The 16989-nt window shown below is 36.1% G+C and overlaps 1 protein-coding gene across 2 annotated transcripts; it reads left to right on the forward strand.

The window, feature by feature from the left end:
* Positions 1-5478: 5478 nt before the first annotated feature.
* LOC100372526 (glutathione hydrolase 1 proenzyme-like) lies at positions 5479-15837 on the forward strand. Of its 2 annotated transcripts, XM_002736016.3 has the most exons (11): positions 5479-5522; positions 8986-9219; positions 10006-10220; positions 10611-10803; positions 11340-11500; positions 11894-12040; positions 12183-12319; positions 13534-13721; positions 14142-14382; positions 14950-15063; positions 15468-15837. In XM_002736016.3, exons 1-11 carry the CDS (start codon positions 5500-5502, stop codon positions 15615-15617), a joined length of 1803 nt encoding a protein of 600 aa, XP_002736062.3. In that variant the 5' UTR covers positions 5479-5499; the 3' UTR covers positions 15618-15837. The 2 variants fall into 2 exon arrangements, with proteins under 2 accessions (XP_002736062.3, XP_085347566.1); XM_085491440.1 differs by lacking the exon at positions 11894-12040.
* The last annotated feature ends 1152 nt before the right edge of the window (positions 15838-16989 follow it).

Here is a 16989-nt window from a genome sequence, read left to right on the forward strand (position 1 = left end):
TGTAATCAATTGTGAATATGGCTATGTGCCTTGCTGTCCATATATCAAGATTTACACAAATGTCCATGCAAAGATTGGTATAGGAATCATAATAGAGCAGGTTATAAGAAGTGATCATATGTAATGTTAATTTTTTTTGGTGAAGTTAGAAACCAGATTCAGCAAAATAGCGTATGTGGTGAGATTCTGTTAATGCGGGAGGGTTGTCACCTGCGCACATCCAGGAATTGTGTTTCAAGCAACTATAACATCACACGCTAAAAATGCAAAGACTCATGGGTAGACTCAGGTGACAACTCCCTCGCTTTAATGTGATCAATAAGTTAAGTATGGTGTTTTGTTTGTGTTTAAAAATATAAGATAAAGTTATTAGATGTCATTTACAAATAAATTGATGTCAAAAGGATGACCATTATCGGATGAAACTGAAGCATTGTTGAAACATTCCTAAGCATCTACAAAAAAAATTACAATTTCAAATTTAGGTCTGAGCATCCATTAAAGGGAAATGCAAATAAGGTGCACTATAAGGTGTAAGTGTGGTGAGTCTACTCGTAAATAACAAGACATTAGAAATGCATTGTCGTAATTGTAAGACTGTTGGTTAAGTTAAGAAAACATTTGTGTGAGTTTAAATCACGTTGATGAATAGAAAATTAAATTCCTAACCGTCAGATATAAATATGAGATATTATTTTTAAAATTTAATTAAAAAAACAACTAAATATTAAAGTGATTCTTCATAACGTCAATCCTTAACAATATAAAGTGTCATATCCACAGGTAGGCATTCATAATATTTGATCATCAGAGTTCTCTTTGCATAAGAGTAGGGTCTTGGAGTGTTTAACGTAATTTTTTTAGGAAATTCTAGCCTTTACATGCTATACAGCCATTTTGATTTTATCCGACAGCTGATATTCTAACGGTTGTTGGTCACGTAACATCATGTTAATTTGACATGATGTATTTTAACTATTGGTATATAAGTTACATGTTAGAACTTTTGTTAGGTGTGTGGTCCGGGACAGCTTGCTATTCCAAAGGTTCATTAGTCTGACTGTTTTAAATGACAAAAGAATCCCATATATTGTTAAATTTTGAACACACCTTTGTAAATTTTGTCATTCCAAGAAAATCGTCGGACTAATTTAGAAGTAAGCTTATGTGTCATGCGTTTGTTAGTTAAATTAATAAAACATCATCAGAAAAATTACTTTTCCCAAAATATTGGTGTTTTTCTGTGTTACTCATTCATAACCAGTGCCTGTAATAAATGTTACTACTGATTGGTTGCACAGCTGCTGATTCTGTTTTTCGTACAGATAGGTGTTTGTTTCCTTAAAAGTCTTCATCGTCTTGCGGGTTGGTTCCCGGGGGTGGGGTAGTGATATGTAGCTGGGTATGGAGGTTCCCCTGAGCCTGACTATTTTTATACCAGTGTATCTACACCAATACTTATACCAAACGAAGAAACGCAATGTCAGTCTGCAAATTTTATATACAAACTGTGAAAGCATCAAAGTTCTAAAATGTGAAAGTGAAGACAGTACAGCGTTCTGGCTATAGTAAACAGTGAGTGAATAAATATTGTACGAGTTAAAACTAAATGAGAAATATGCTAATATCACTTGAACCACAGTACTCATTTTGCCCAACTTCTCCCTTTTTAAACGATCGCTTAATTTCCGACCGCACTGTATTTTCCGACCGGAAAACGACCACATTTTTACCGTTTTTTTTTCTCTCGCTCGCTTATTGAAAACACCGACCGCTCGCCCAAACACTGGTCACTGGCACAGGAGTAGTCAAAATGTTTGGGGATATACAAAGAAAATTCTGAACGGCTCTTCAAATCTATACCACTCTGTATGTTCGCGAACAACTTCATCTGTGTCAAATACTAGAGCCGGTACAATATTGTAAACAAATGCCATGATATCTCAGTCATATCGCTATTGTATACACTACCTTTTTTATTCTGGTTTGCACAAACGTTGAATAGCCGTCAAACATTCAAATATATTTAGTTTTTAACTATCTATAATTATATGCACGCAATTTGACCCTTTGACCTAGATTTGATTAGGATGGAATATTTTATTTTAAACAATATTCTGACGTTACTTTAATACTGCCCCCAAAATGTTTCAACACAATTGCGGTATGACTGTCCGATTTACAAGTGCATCGGGTAATATATTAATAACCATTCTCACCAATCGCTAGATTAGGAGAGAGTAGGAAATCAAACAGGTCATAGATTTCATGACGCCGTCTGCAGCGGTCGGATACGAAAAGCTCGCACAGCAATTCATAAACTGGCGCAGTCGGGCGATTAATTTGTTTTTGTAGTTTAAATAAAATTAAATAAATAACACCTCTCTTTCGCGATTTTTTTTTAATTTTATTTAAACTACAAAAACAAATTAATCGCCCGACTGCGCCAGTCTAAGCAATTCACACTCATTGTCAAGACAATGAATGAACAGAAAGGACTGGGAAATTAAAAAGATTATATTTTCACAAAGTTAAATAAATCTGGCTACATAAAACGCTTGGAAACTAGTTATAATATTTTGCAAAAGACTGAGTGATCAACGACATCATTTTGGGATGCATATGAACTTGAACTTCTTTGCGTAACTTACTGCGCGGCGATGCTGACATCAAGTGTGTGTTGACCGAAGTTTGACCCCCAAGTCACGCACTGAACAGGCGCGTTACCTTAGCAATATTTTTCTTTCATGCTCCGCGCGTCGATCTTGTAAAATTGTTATTAGTTCTGACGGTGCTGTACGCAAACTTGTATATTTTGAGGTCGTTTACTTAGTGCGCTGCTTTTCTAATTACGCAAATGTGTTTACAATGTTGTACCGGCTCTAAAAATTTCAACATTGTAATATACCGATTTCATAATAATTACGCAAAGTCAGTTATTTAATATTGGACACAGGTGAAGTTTCGTCCGCGAACGATACAATGTGGTATAGATTTGAAGAGTAGTGCGGAATTTAATAATAGTTAATACCCGTTGTATCCCCAAACTATATCACTCAAAACCACTATTTCGATCACTTCTGTGCCAGTGACCAGTGTTTGGGCAACCGGTCGGTGTTTTCAATGGGTCGGTGAGAGAAAAATTACGATAAAAATGCAGTCGTTTTCCGGTCGGAAAATACAGTGCGGTCGGAAATTAAGCGATAAGCGATCGATTAAAAGTGGGAAGTTGGGCGAAATGATTACTGTAGTTCAAGTGATATTAGCGTATTTCTAATTTAGTTTTTAACTCAAACAATATTTATTTACTCACTGTTTACTATAGCTAGAGCGCTGTACGTGTCTTCATTTTCAGGTTAGTTCTTCTGCCGATTTCTCGCAACCAACAATGTGATTTTTTATTTGGGATTTCAAGAAACATAACATGAATCGTTATGGCATTCATACGCACAACCTTTTGCCATGTTTCAACTTTTAAGTAGTCAGTTAATATGGTCTTTCATAGTAGCATTTCTATGGGATTGACATACTAGCATGAATGAGTTCAATTATCAGTGTTCACTGATGACGTCATTTGACTGGCCCTCTAGAGGCGAAATGACGCCAGGAAAAGCGGACGTTTGTCGTCTGCTTCACAGCCCGTTTTATACCCGATATTTAGGGCATTTCGCAGCACATACAAGTTGTTTTTATCGACAGAATTCATTCATAGATCTCAAATTTCATGTACAGAGTGTCAAAAGCCACACCTCTGCTCCCCTTTTTAAAGGGCGACAGTCGTCATATCGCGTCGTCATATCGCGTCCTGTTCGATATGGGACTCATAACGACTTATACTATACATGAAATACTTATACATGAAATTCGAACACGCGCTGCGCGACGGCCACTGCGCCTTAAACGAAAATGGTTACTAGAAAAAAACGGTTCTGGTCAACTGTTTTCCAAACTCTCCGATCATTCTGTAAACACAATTATATGCATACTTTATATAGTATGGTCAGTATAGCACGGCGGCAAATCACTCTATACTTCATAATGAACAGCGCCCTCAAATGGGTTTTAAAATGTGCAGCTATTTGGCAAATATGTTAAAAACATATTTCCTCTACAGTCTTTCATACTGGTATTAAAGCATGGATTTATTTGTTAACAAAATATTAAACTAACAATGTTTATGGGAACGTTAATTTCTTGATCAAATATAACTCAAATTTGACACAAATATATGTTTTATAGTTTGCATAGATGTAAACCATTGCCCACCTTCTAAATCTACCTGAAAACCATACACAGGCAAGGCTTGTGATTGATTGATAATGAATTTGTCAATACATTCTTGACTTGTGGAAAGTATTCTTTAAAGAAAGACAATATATTAAAGTCGTGGTTGATACTGTTCCTGGAAAACAGGTCAATGACCTTGTAACTGCCTGGCTGAGGGCAACAACTTTTTATAAAACTCACATGTTGATTACAGACCAGTCATAGCCATTTGACCCTAAATTGAACTGACATGCCTGGCATGCTTTATGTGTCTGCCGTCCATTTTTCATAACACAAGACAACTATTCCACTTACGCAACCATATGCTGATCTTTTGTACATAGATATAACTAGAGGTTACTGAATTGACAATTTGGGTGCGTGAACCAGTTTATAATTTGATTGGATCACATTTTAAAAGTATATCAACTGTGGGTTTGTACTGTGTATTTTGTATAAAATATCTCATCTACTCTCATTCTCAACTGTTCAGTTCAAATTCTGAATATTATTTAAGATGGAAATCTTTTAGTAGTAACCAAATGATGACAATTTTGCCATTTTTGAACAGTTAAGATCATAATTCAATGACATAAACAAGAATGTCGATACCTTCTTAAGGATCAAAACGTTTTCCGAAAATTAAAACGGTTTTATTTGTCTGGCATCAGCCTGTGACCCTAGCACAAATCATACTATGTCTGCATCCATTTAAAACAAACATTTTTCAACATCGCGTGTTGTTTCACATTCACGTCTAATGAACATTATAATTAGCGTAAATCTTCAGAGAAATACAATATTTGGGGAATAAAGGAACAATAGGCGAGAGGTAGTTGGTCAATAATGGGACGTACAAAGCCCGAAATGTCAAAATATTTAGTGTGCGAGCAGTGGTAGGCTTGAAAATAATCGCACGTTTTGTTCCGGGTTTTGTTAGACCGTTATATTTTAATTGAGGGTGTACAAGCAAGCGTTAACGAAATTTTAAAATGTTAATATATTGCAAAAAAAAGGATTTTCCACAAAAATGTACAGTTTTTCTCCATTTTTATGAATTTTCCTTTCTTCAGAAATATACGAGGCGTTAATGAATCGTATAGTGTTTGCTAGTATTATTACACTCCAATAAAAAAATGGACTGTACCTGTTACGTAGCTGTAGCCTCGTTTTAAATAATAATGCCATTTCTTTGAATCGGTCATTTAATGGGGCAACCTTATATTTGAAGTCATGCCGTCTAAAAAGTTTTTCGGGTAAGTGTATTTCATTTTCCATTTTAGTCTTCGTCTACCATGCCATTGGCTCTATATTACGGCTCATATTGGTCTTGTTAGTTGTTTTAACTGGATACATAAATCCACTTACTGTGACATCTGGTGTTTACTGCATTGTACAGCACTTCTGTAGCATTCTGGGCATAGTTAAGTTCATTGTGTATGTGATGTTATGTCTGTATGACCAGTAACTAGCTCTATTATTAATTCACGTGTTCGTCGTTTTGCCTGGCAACAAGCTTGATATTAAGGTGGCAACCGCGGTAAAATACCCATACAGTCACATTTTAATTAACATATTTCGTATAACCTAACTATATCAACCCATTTTCGTAAAGCCCTGATAGAGGGCAATATATCTATAGAAACTTTAATTCATGGTTTTCCCAATAGACGCTTTACGGTCTTACATTCATTCTAATATATACAATTTATTTTGCAAGGAATTGAGTTATTTTTTCTCAGATCTGTTTTTAGAATATAGTTAATTTTCAGGATTTATTTCAGGACATATTATCTTGTCAAGATATTTGCGATGTATGGGTCACATTTTTAATATATACAAATCAGGTACATGATTGTGAATTTAAAAATGAGTTCTTGACAATCGGAAAAATGCGACTTCATAACAATTTGAGGTTACAAGTTTAATAATCAGGATGAATTGAACAAAATGATTTAAGTTGCGAGCAAATCACGGACTGCAGTAAACTTTGTTCGTATGCTATTACATTTCAACATCAAGGACCAGTTTACGCGTCTTACAAGGGTTGTTATAAATTTGAACGCAAATTTAATGCCAATTATGGACGTTGTATGTCTGTGAATACAATGGACGGTGTGAAAGTTTCAGAATACATATGTATAGAGTGGAAATGGGGGTGTCGTAGCTGGTACAGGGGAAATAGAGAGGAGCAAGGAAAACATGAGAGCATAGTGTGATCTGGGAATACTGGATATGGGACTGCCATGTGTGCAGGACACTACAACAAATTGGTACCACCGATTGAGAAATGGACTTACAAAGTGAGCTGGAGGGTGCCAAGTAAATCTTTTGTGGGACAGTAAGTTCTTGGTCAACAATGATCTAAAATACTTCCTTCGTTACAGCAGCACGTTTTCTGTGAGTACTGACTCACCTGTTGTTTTAGTTTTGATTTGAAAATGGGATAATAAAAAGTGTTCCATGCCGTAATTATCGTATAAGTTTGTTGGAAACAATCTGGCACCACCCAATGATACTTGACGAGTCAGGGCCGTGGATGCTATTCGATTTGTTTATATTTCACAAAGTTACCTTATTTTTTTTAGTGAATATATTTAGAAACTATTTTGTAAAAAAAGTTGTTTTGAACTTTTTAAAATCTTCTATGCATCAAGTTAGCTTTCACACATATTACCTAGTGAAACGGTGATTGTTAATTTCTGATACATCAGTCAGTTTTGATGATCATTTTAGATTCATATAGTTGTTTTGACTGCCCACTAAAGTGCTGTAAATAATGTGTGCTACATTATAATAAAAAGTATCTACTAAATTATATGATTGGTGGTTGCAAAGACCATGTTCTGAATAATAATGCAGTGGACCAGAATGCAATCTAACAAGATACCTCTGAAACCACGAAGAGGAAATGAGACCACTTCAATTCCAGTGTAGTATGCAAATGACTTATCGCAATGACCTCACGACATGAGGTTACCGAAAGCATGGTGTGTACAACAACTGATATATTGCATGATACTAGTCAGTATATCGTCTTTCAACGAATATATGTGCATTATGTTAACCTCACCCCGCCCTCCGATTCTCGGTAAATATTGGGGACATCAAACAATTAAGTACATGTGACTTATCGTATCATTGTGGTTCACTTGGTGCAATAGTAAAAACAAATCAAGTTTATATATTTCCTGTCTTCGTTGTGGATGTCGTTATTATTTGTTAGACACAGCACTACCCCTTGGGAAATCAGCAGTAATGTCACTAAAGTTACATGAACTAAACAAAACAAAAAAACAGACATAATAATTAAAAAAATGTATGTATACAGTTGTTGCAACGCACTCTCCCTACGCAATCATTTGATGTTGCTACCTTTTACAAAGTTGCATTTAATAAATTTCGCTTTTTTAGTGATTATTATGTTTATGTAGACTTTGTCTTTGCTGTTTATAAATTAGACACGATATAATGAACCGGAACTTACCCCTTCTCCTTCATCATGTAATTCATATATTCTGTTTTCAGCTGTTTTTGTGTTTCTACCTGTTTTTAACAATAGTTACATAATCGAAATAGGTTTAATTGTTCACGTATTCTACAGTTGGATTATGTTGTGTATTTGAAAATATTCTGTAAATTCCTCTTGCCGTGTGAATATTTTGTATTTTTATTGTCACTATTTATTTCTGCATTCCAGTACGTAGTGAACTGTCTCTCTATGAGTTGAGGCGCACTCGTTCCACAGTTGTTTTGTAGGAACTCTCATTGCCAATATTTCACATCATTCCATGCGCTAAGATAAATAGGATTTAAATTATTGAATAAAATCAGTATTAGTTTACTTGTTTTGCATTGTACAGTACATGCTTTTTATAGTTGTGTACACATTGTACCTGATGACATATGTCATTTTTTATTAATATTATTGGCATTGTCAGAGTATTTTTGTGAGGGTTTTTGTAAAATATGATTACCAGTAATTTAGAGTTAATAACTCGTTTAGGTCTAAAGTTGTCATTTTGATAAAATTTTAACAAAACTTCTCGAGCATCTTTTAATTCTTTCAATCACTTATCAAGATTACGCAATGGGCCAAACTACAAGAGGAAACGTTAGGTACTTTGTCTGGGTAGGTGAATGCTGTCAGAAGTGGAGATTGTTGTTGGATTCACAGACTTGAGGCACGCATAAATAGACGACCAAAGTCTGTTTTCAGTTGTCCCAGCAGAGAAAAAACTGTCAATAATATGGTATGTGTTTGTAAATCGAATCGTGTTGTTATGAGTGCCTTATTAAATAACTTGGGATTACTGGTAATATTATTCTACTTACAAAAACATAACATTTAGCCTTAATAAAATTGATAATTTATTTATAAATGATACTAACATTACTATCCAGAGTTATGGGGGAACCAGAATTGTAATTGCATATTACAGCGTATGACATAGTGGGAGTGTGTTAGCTTGTGTATATATCTGGTAGTGTCGCGTATGTGTGGGCTTCGTATACGAACACAACCTTCAGCATCATTGATATGGAGAAACCTCATTGATGTTGCTGAACGTTACGTTGCATAAAATGTAAACTTATTGTGGAGCATATGAGTGTTCAATCAAAAAGTTGTCCAAAATATTTACATCTTTTTTTTGAAGCTGTGTGAAATGCAGAAAAGCTATTTCTAATATTTTGTTGATGTTTATTATCGTAACACAGTACAAAGAAATCTGTGATATGTTTGGTAGTGCTCGTCTTAGTGTGTATTGGATTGGCAATAGGTTTGATTGTCAGCGTTACGGCGGGTCAGGACAAGACAATTTCAGTCGGTGTTTCTGACGATATAACAACAACACAAGAATCTACTAAATTGCCAGGTCAAGTGGAAGGTCGAGACGCATACGAGCATGCTGCAGTGGCCTCGGATGCCGCCGTGTGCTCTATTATTGGAAGGTGAGGGGTCGTTCATGCGCATTTATCCCATTTATTTGTTTCAACATTATAACATTGAATAATTTGTAACAAATTCTAAATGTTTTTTTCAGAACATGTCATGATTGATTATTAGCTAGACACAATTTTCAGATATGATGAGACTTTTCACCAATTGCTCAAAAAAATGTCAAATTGTGTATTATTGGACCATTTTTTGTGCGAAAATGTCAATGAAACTACACGGACTACAATTCGCTAGAAGTGAGTCCTCTTATCAGGAAATGGAGAAAAACAGAAATTAATCTTAGTGTGGGGAAAATGTACAGCAACTACATCTAGTACAATCGCGACTCATTCCAAAGTGTCTAAAGAATTTACGCTTGCAAACAAACGAACCTAACACGTAGTGTATTCCTCACTGATTCGTGATTTAATTGTATTATAGTGTTCGCTTCTTTTGGTCTGGCGATTACTTAAATGGCAGTGGTCGTTGCACCGCGCATGTGCGACATTTGTATTGATAAACATTGATTATCCCATAGTTTAATGCGCTCTTCTAGTGTAATTCACGAGGATGAGTGCACGCGGACGTGTACTAATTACCGCCGGTGACTCTTTCCATACCTTCCAATGAATCACTAAAGAAATTAACTAGTTAAAGCTTGGTATTGGTCCAGTTTGTATTCGTTGGTCTGCGCAACAGTCAAAGTCGTCAGCTTTGTTCATATGAGACCCATATCTCGCGCATGCGTGCTGCGACGACCACTGTCCTTTAAAATAAATAACTTTTTCAATTTCATACAGAGAAGCACTTCAAGATGGTGGGCATGCAGTAGATGCTGCCATCGCAGTACATCTATGTAACGGAGTTGTTCAATGCCATGGAAGCGGCATTGGTGGAGGGGGTTTCATGACTGTATATAATCGCTATCACAAAACGGCAGAGATTATCGATGCGAGAGAGACTGCTCCGGGAGAAGCTACCCAGTTTATGTTTCTCAATCACTCATCAGTGGTCGGTAAGTAGGGTAATCAGGGATGGGCCATTTGAAACGACATCATTGAAATAAGTCTGTCTGTAATGCAAAATTAAAATAAATAAATGATACTATACGATACAGTTATATACGATATTGACAAATATGTGTTTATTTTGCATTTTTAAAAGGAAAATTCCACTAGCTCGTCCGAATTGTCAGTTTACTTCATTTTGAAACATACTGGCATGTAATGCATGTCTCGTGTGTAATAGAACAGATCTAGAAGAAAACTGGCCAGTTCGATGTGTTCAACTTTCCATAAAGTCGATCCAGAAAGTTGAGTCGGAACCTCACAATATATAAGTCGTGATTTTTACGTAATATGCTCACAGTATCCAACCTAACAGTGCGTGATTTAATTGTCAACAGGAGGGTTGTCTATAGGAGTACCTGGTGAAATAGCTGGCTACTGGATGGCTCACCAACGTTTTGGCAAATTACCATGGGAACGACTTTTTCAACCAACTATCGACATGATGGAAAATGGGATCATAATGACTGAAGCTCAGTTTTATTTCGTCACTAAAAATGAAGATATAGTACGCAACAATACAATATTAAGGTATGATCTTCTGTTCAAGCTTCGCGAGTCTGTCACGTGACCTTGTTACCGGGACAGCGTCATTTCACCCTTAATGTTGTGTGATTCATAACTGTGCTTGAGCCAATACATACTATTTTATTACGTTATTTTGGATACATAAAATACTATTGTATATCGTGAAATATTATAACTTGTCCAAACAAATACATCATTCGTATAAACTGCGTCCTCTAGTGACAGACATCAAAATGATGTCAAGACAATGTTGTTTAAATCGACAAATATGTCTAGCTGCATTGTCTTTTACGATCAAACGATATCGCTGCCCTAATCCTTATCTGTTCAAGTCAATGTAAAAGTGCAGGGTGCTGACAGGATAAGGGTTAAACGGCGTGTATGCCACATTTACGTCACGGAAACTCTTTGTCACTAGAGGGCGCGATTTATAAGAATGGTGTATGGTACTGGGGTCGTTTTAGTAATGTTTTTCCATTATTATCGTCCATAGGTGTTGACATCGCTATGCGATACTGAGCATGTTCTTCTTTTTACAGTACCATCTTCGTCAAGGATAATGGACAGTTGGTTAGAACTGGTGAACAATTCACTATGCCGTTGTTAGCTGAAACTTTCAAAAAAATAGCTGCAGGTGGTGAGAGGGTTTTCTATAATGGCGATCTTTCCCAACAAATCGTATCAGAGATACAGGCAGCTGGTGAGTACCGTTGCTATAGAAAATATTTTATTCTTTTCTATTCTATTATATTATAAATGCACGAAACACCGAACGGAATATATAGTACAGGGAATTGGGAGTGGCAAACCGCAAGACAGCGATGCTGTCTTGTACAATTCCATGCGGATTATATGTACTTCTCGGTGGCGAACGGTGCGTCTTACATTTGCGAGTCGCATTTGTCAAGTTAGAATCTTGTGTTTCATATTTATATGTTCATTTTATTGTTTTGCATCTACATTTTCAAACAAAAATTGTAAAAAAAAAAGTCAGGAGAGACAACACAAAAATTCAATGTCCGGAACAAAAAAACAGTACTCCCAGATAATAGAGCCAACTAAATGCAGGTGAATGCAATTTATTCTGTTTCAGGCGGAATAATCACGCTGGAAGACTTAAAATTGTATTCACCTGTTAGACGTCAACCAGTCACGATTAAGCTGAATGACAACACTATGTACTCACCGCCCCCACCGTCAAGTGGCGTTGTTTTACAACTTATTCTGAATATTCTAGAAGGTATTATTCTTGTCGTTGCTTGATTTCAGTCAGGTCGATAATTTAACTCTTACACTTTGTCGCATTTTATTAAAAATTATTGAATTTACGATCCACCCCTTGTGAGCGCCATTACTTCCAAGCGTCAATTATTTATTTTCAGGTTTTAATTTCACGCGGGAGAGTATTTCCAAAGTTGATGAAGCCATCCTCACTTATCACCGAGTGCTCGAAGCGTTCAAACTATCATATGCAAGAAGGACTGAGTTAGGAGATACGTCGTTTGTCGACATCAGAGAGGTGAACGACTCCAAGTGACTATTTCCGAGTTCCCTCAAACGCCCATTCTGCCGTGAGGGCACAGCAAATACGTCATAGTCATTTGCGCAATTTAGTAGCACTGTTCAGAGCTCGCGTTCAGTAGAGTCAAAAATCAATATAATACATGTAGATAATAGTTGGCAATCGCTTGTCCTAAGTAACCATTTAAAAATAAACATCGTAATGTCGTCGCTTAAAAACTCATTCATTTGACACATTTTTTTTACAAAACTGTTAAAAATCAATGTGTATCTCGCAAAATGTAGTACAAATATGACATGACTTCCCCTCTAAAGAATAAGCGTTGTAACGAACACGAATATTTCCATGAGGTAAAATAACGAATTTTGCCGCTTTTCAATGTTATTTTATGAGAATGACAACTCATCGTGTTTTGGTTATTTGATTCGTGGAAATGTAACATAATAACAGAATGTTCTCTGAGTACGTAAAGACGAATACAAACTTGTGTCACTATAAAACAGCATTACCTATTTTTTATGAGAAATACGAAAACAAGAATTTACAATGCGCTGTGATCATGCCACAATGATTCGATGTGACTTTCAGTTTATAAAGCAGTGAGAACTAATCTAAATAAACAATTTAATTCCAAAAATGTAAATCGACAAAGTGTTTGGGTCTGAACATTTAGTGCGGAATGATATACTAGTAGCCTTTTTCCACATCGAGTCCCGTGCGTACAGAAGTAAAGTGCATCACATGCTCCCTCTTACGGTGGAAATGAAATACACTTTCATCTTTACAACTCGGAAATCGTCGATTAACTTACACATAGCGTTTATTTATTTTTTCACGTAAAGCTTACAAACTTATCTTTATTTATCATATTATACCTCCTCTCCCTTAACTCTAATATTACCTATCACGTAATCTGAACAATGATGAGTTCGTATGCTTGTATGTGATTGAAGAGGGGGGAGGGGGTGACAGTGGAAAGAGTATAGTGGATGACAGTGTGATATCAAAATTGAAACCGAATATTGAATTCCATGAATATAGGAAGACATATCCGTGTTGCAATCACTGTTCATTGATCACGTGTCAATATAAAATACTGGTATTTGATTCTCGGTTTCTTCTCACGCTCATTATTATGTCTCGCGTGAACACCAAGAACAACTTTGATGTAAAGTCGTCTTAGTTAACACATCTTTTTTTTTCTCTGTTAGCTCGTTGAATCCATGCAAACTGGACAACTGGCCGAAGAATTACGATCTAGAATCACGGATACCATGACACACAAAACGCAGTATTATGGAGGGATATATTCACAAATCGACGATGCGGGAACCTCGCATATATGCATCCTGGATGAACACGGAAACGCCGTGTCCATGACCAGCACAATAAACTATGAGTTAGTGTAATATGTGTATGCCTTGCAAATAAGAAGCGCCCTCTCGCGACGAATGTTTTCTGGGAAAACTCAGTTCAGTCATTACGTGAAGTCGTTCGCCAAAATCAAACGAGCGATTGCAAATCAAAATTGATCGACGATGCGAACGGAATTTTGTCGCTAGAGGGCGCGAATGGTGTGTTTATTAAGCTTTTTGACAAATATTGATTTCGTCATTGCATAAAGAATGATATATAGCAGAAAATAATCATTAATTTTACACAAATATTTACGAGTATGATGTAAAGGGTGGTGTAGGTTAGACACCACTAGCAGACATGAAATAATAACGACATGAGAGGATGAATCAGTAATAATTACACCACCACAGCTGATATATTCCAGTAAAAGAACATTCCTACCTTACCATTTGTTTTCCAGTTTCGGTTCTCAAGTCGTGGGCAATGTGACTGGTATTATATACAACGACGAAATGGACGATTTCTCAACACCGGGTCTGACCAATACGTGGGGCTATGAACCATCTCCGGCAAATTACATTACTCCTGGAAAACGCCCTCTGTCGTCAATGTCTCCTTCTATTATCGTTGATAAAACTGGGGATGTTGTTATGATGGCGGGAGCTTCTGGCGGAAGTCGCATCATATCCAGCATGTCTTTGGTGAGTTTTTCTATATATATATATATATAGCACCATATAGAAATAAGCTACCGGCTGCCCATATGCCATATGCCATAACTCTCTTCCATACTGGTTGAATCATAAGCGAAAGAGCATGGCGGCACCAGTCAATGCTGCTATATTTTCACAGAAATACAATACTCAATAATTATCATTCAAGTTATTGAGTCCATATTGAGGGTACAATTGAAAAACAAAATTTCACTTCAAATAATCTTTTGTACAATTTTTATATTGGCTTCGACAAAATAATTATAATTCTGCTTTGTTTGTATTTATTTATTTATTTATTTATTTATTTATTTATTTATTTATTTATTTATTTATTTATTTATTTATTTAATTATTTGTCTCTATTTATTGCTACGTGAAAGTATATCTATCTCATTTGCTATATAATAGAAACATTTGTTACGGATTTCTGTTTTTTTAAACCAGTATTTAAGGTTACCCTGTGATTGTCTTAGTGTTTATAGAAACTGGTAAAAGTGTAGCATACAAAGCTAGTCATGTGTCAACGAAACCATTGATCTATTTTATTCGCAGGCAATCATCAACGCAATGTGGTTTGGGGATTCCTTGGAAGAGGCGATCATGAGACCTCGAATACATCACCAACTATTACCGACGGAAGCAGGATATCAGCCACAATTAAACCAGGTATAACTTATTATGTAATGGAAAACTACCGACGAGTTTTTGACTTGAAATCGATTCTAAAGTCGGAAACTTCGAGTTGGTTGATTCTTCCAGACACTTACCACACAATACAATCGTGTGACGTCGGTCAGGATCGTGGGTTAACGTGATATGGTCACATGGCCTACCCCTTTACTAAACCTAAGCTTCGCAAACATTTCTATGTTAAGTCACGGGATATTCAACTTTTATTTAATTACACTTAATTGAATCGCAATTCTATGTGACTATGATGTCATTACTACTAGTAGTCATTTTGAATGTGGAATAACTCTAATTGCAGTTTGCATACGTGTGACTAACTTTCGAATGTGCATTTTATTAGCCACGGCTATTTATGTCTCATTCTTTTGTTGTTTCGTCAGCAAATTATTGAAGGACTACAGTCGAAAGGTCACGTGATGTATGTAATGGGGTCCGATGCAGAGCAAGCTGTGCAGGGAATTTTACGTCGTGGCGGATGGATATACGGGTTTTCGGACGAGAGAAAGGGTGGTAAATCGGCAGGTTATTGACAAACGCGCATGGTGTTTTAGTTACTGATGTCATTTTTCAACAATTATTTAAGTAAATGAATTATGAAAGTTACAAATCTAACAAATTAAGAAATAATTGTACTAATAGGAACTAAAACATTTAAATATATGTAATTACTCACAAACGACTTTATCGTTGGTTTTTATTCAAACTGCAATTTCATACTACAAATAAATAAAGCATTATCTCAAAACTGTATCATAGTAACGAAATGTACTCTTTAATTTGTGGATCAAAATGTTTGCTTTTGGTTATTACATCATATATATCCTGCAATCCGAATACCCCTCTCATACATTGAATATACCCCGGCCTGAGTTCGTTTTTTATTTTTTATTTTTGTAAAAGAAAAAGCTTGACTAATACTTATTGGCGATTTATGACTTGCCATCTCTGCTTAGCTTGCAGCAATCTCTCCTGTTTTCGATATTTAACATTTTTCAGGTAATTACGTTTTCCTGATTAGTTAACTTGACTTCTAAATGCTCTCCTCTCCAGCCTATCGACAATTATGAAGTATATACATTCATGGCAATACATACTCTTGTTGATCACTTAAAAAACATACATTATGGGGTTAGTCAGGTTAGTGCCGAAACAACCAAGATATACTTGGATAGACTTGGAGTGGACATTTTTTTCAAATCGATAGTTTATGATGTTACCCACAGGCAAATTTTAGGCATTGTTAGATATTGCATTGTGGTAAAGATTTGAAGTCACAAAATTTGATAACAAAACGTATATAGACCACATCGCACTGCATGCGGGTTAAGTATCACAAATAGACCACTACCAGGCGGCACTGTTATCACATCTCACTGTTACGCATGCCGTGATTGGGCGAAACTCGCATGACGTTGAAGATGGATATTACATGGTGACGTCACTGAAACTACTGCGCAACGCTACTGCGCATAACAAATTGTCGTTTACTGTACTGTTGCTGTCCCGCTGCTGCTTTCAAGGTTTTGGAGTAAATTTAGCCATTCAATATAGACAGCAAACGTACCAGAATGGATAAGATTGACTGTTTTGATGATTAGGATATTCTTTATACGAAGCAAATATGTACAGCGAAGTACCACTGGGAAGTTGCATCCGGGATCGCTGCGGCGCGTACTATGCGCTTGTGAGCGTTCTACGCGTGCTACGCTGATGTTCACAGAGAACGCTCGAAGCTTGTGAATACGTGGTGTGTTCGTGAGAAAGTCATTACAGCAACTTCAACAGCTTGCTGACATTTTGATCTGGCGAGTAAAGTAACTTACGTTTGAGATGTTCTCAATTTATTCTAATAATATTATACTCAATTTATTGAGTGTAACTATAACTGAGTACACACTGCTA

The sequence above is a fragment of the Saccoglossus kowalevskii genome, chromosome 16 (assembly GCF_978046115.1).
Source record: "Saccoglossus kowalevskii chromosome 16, keSacKowa6.1, whole genome shotgun sequence".
NCBI classification, from domain to species: Eukaryota; Metazoa; Hemichordata; class Enteropneusta; family Harrimaniidae; genus Saccoglossus; species Saccoglossus kowalevskii.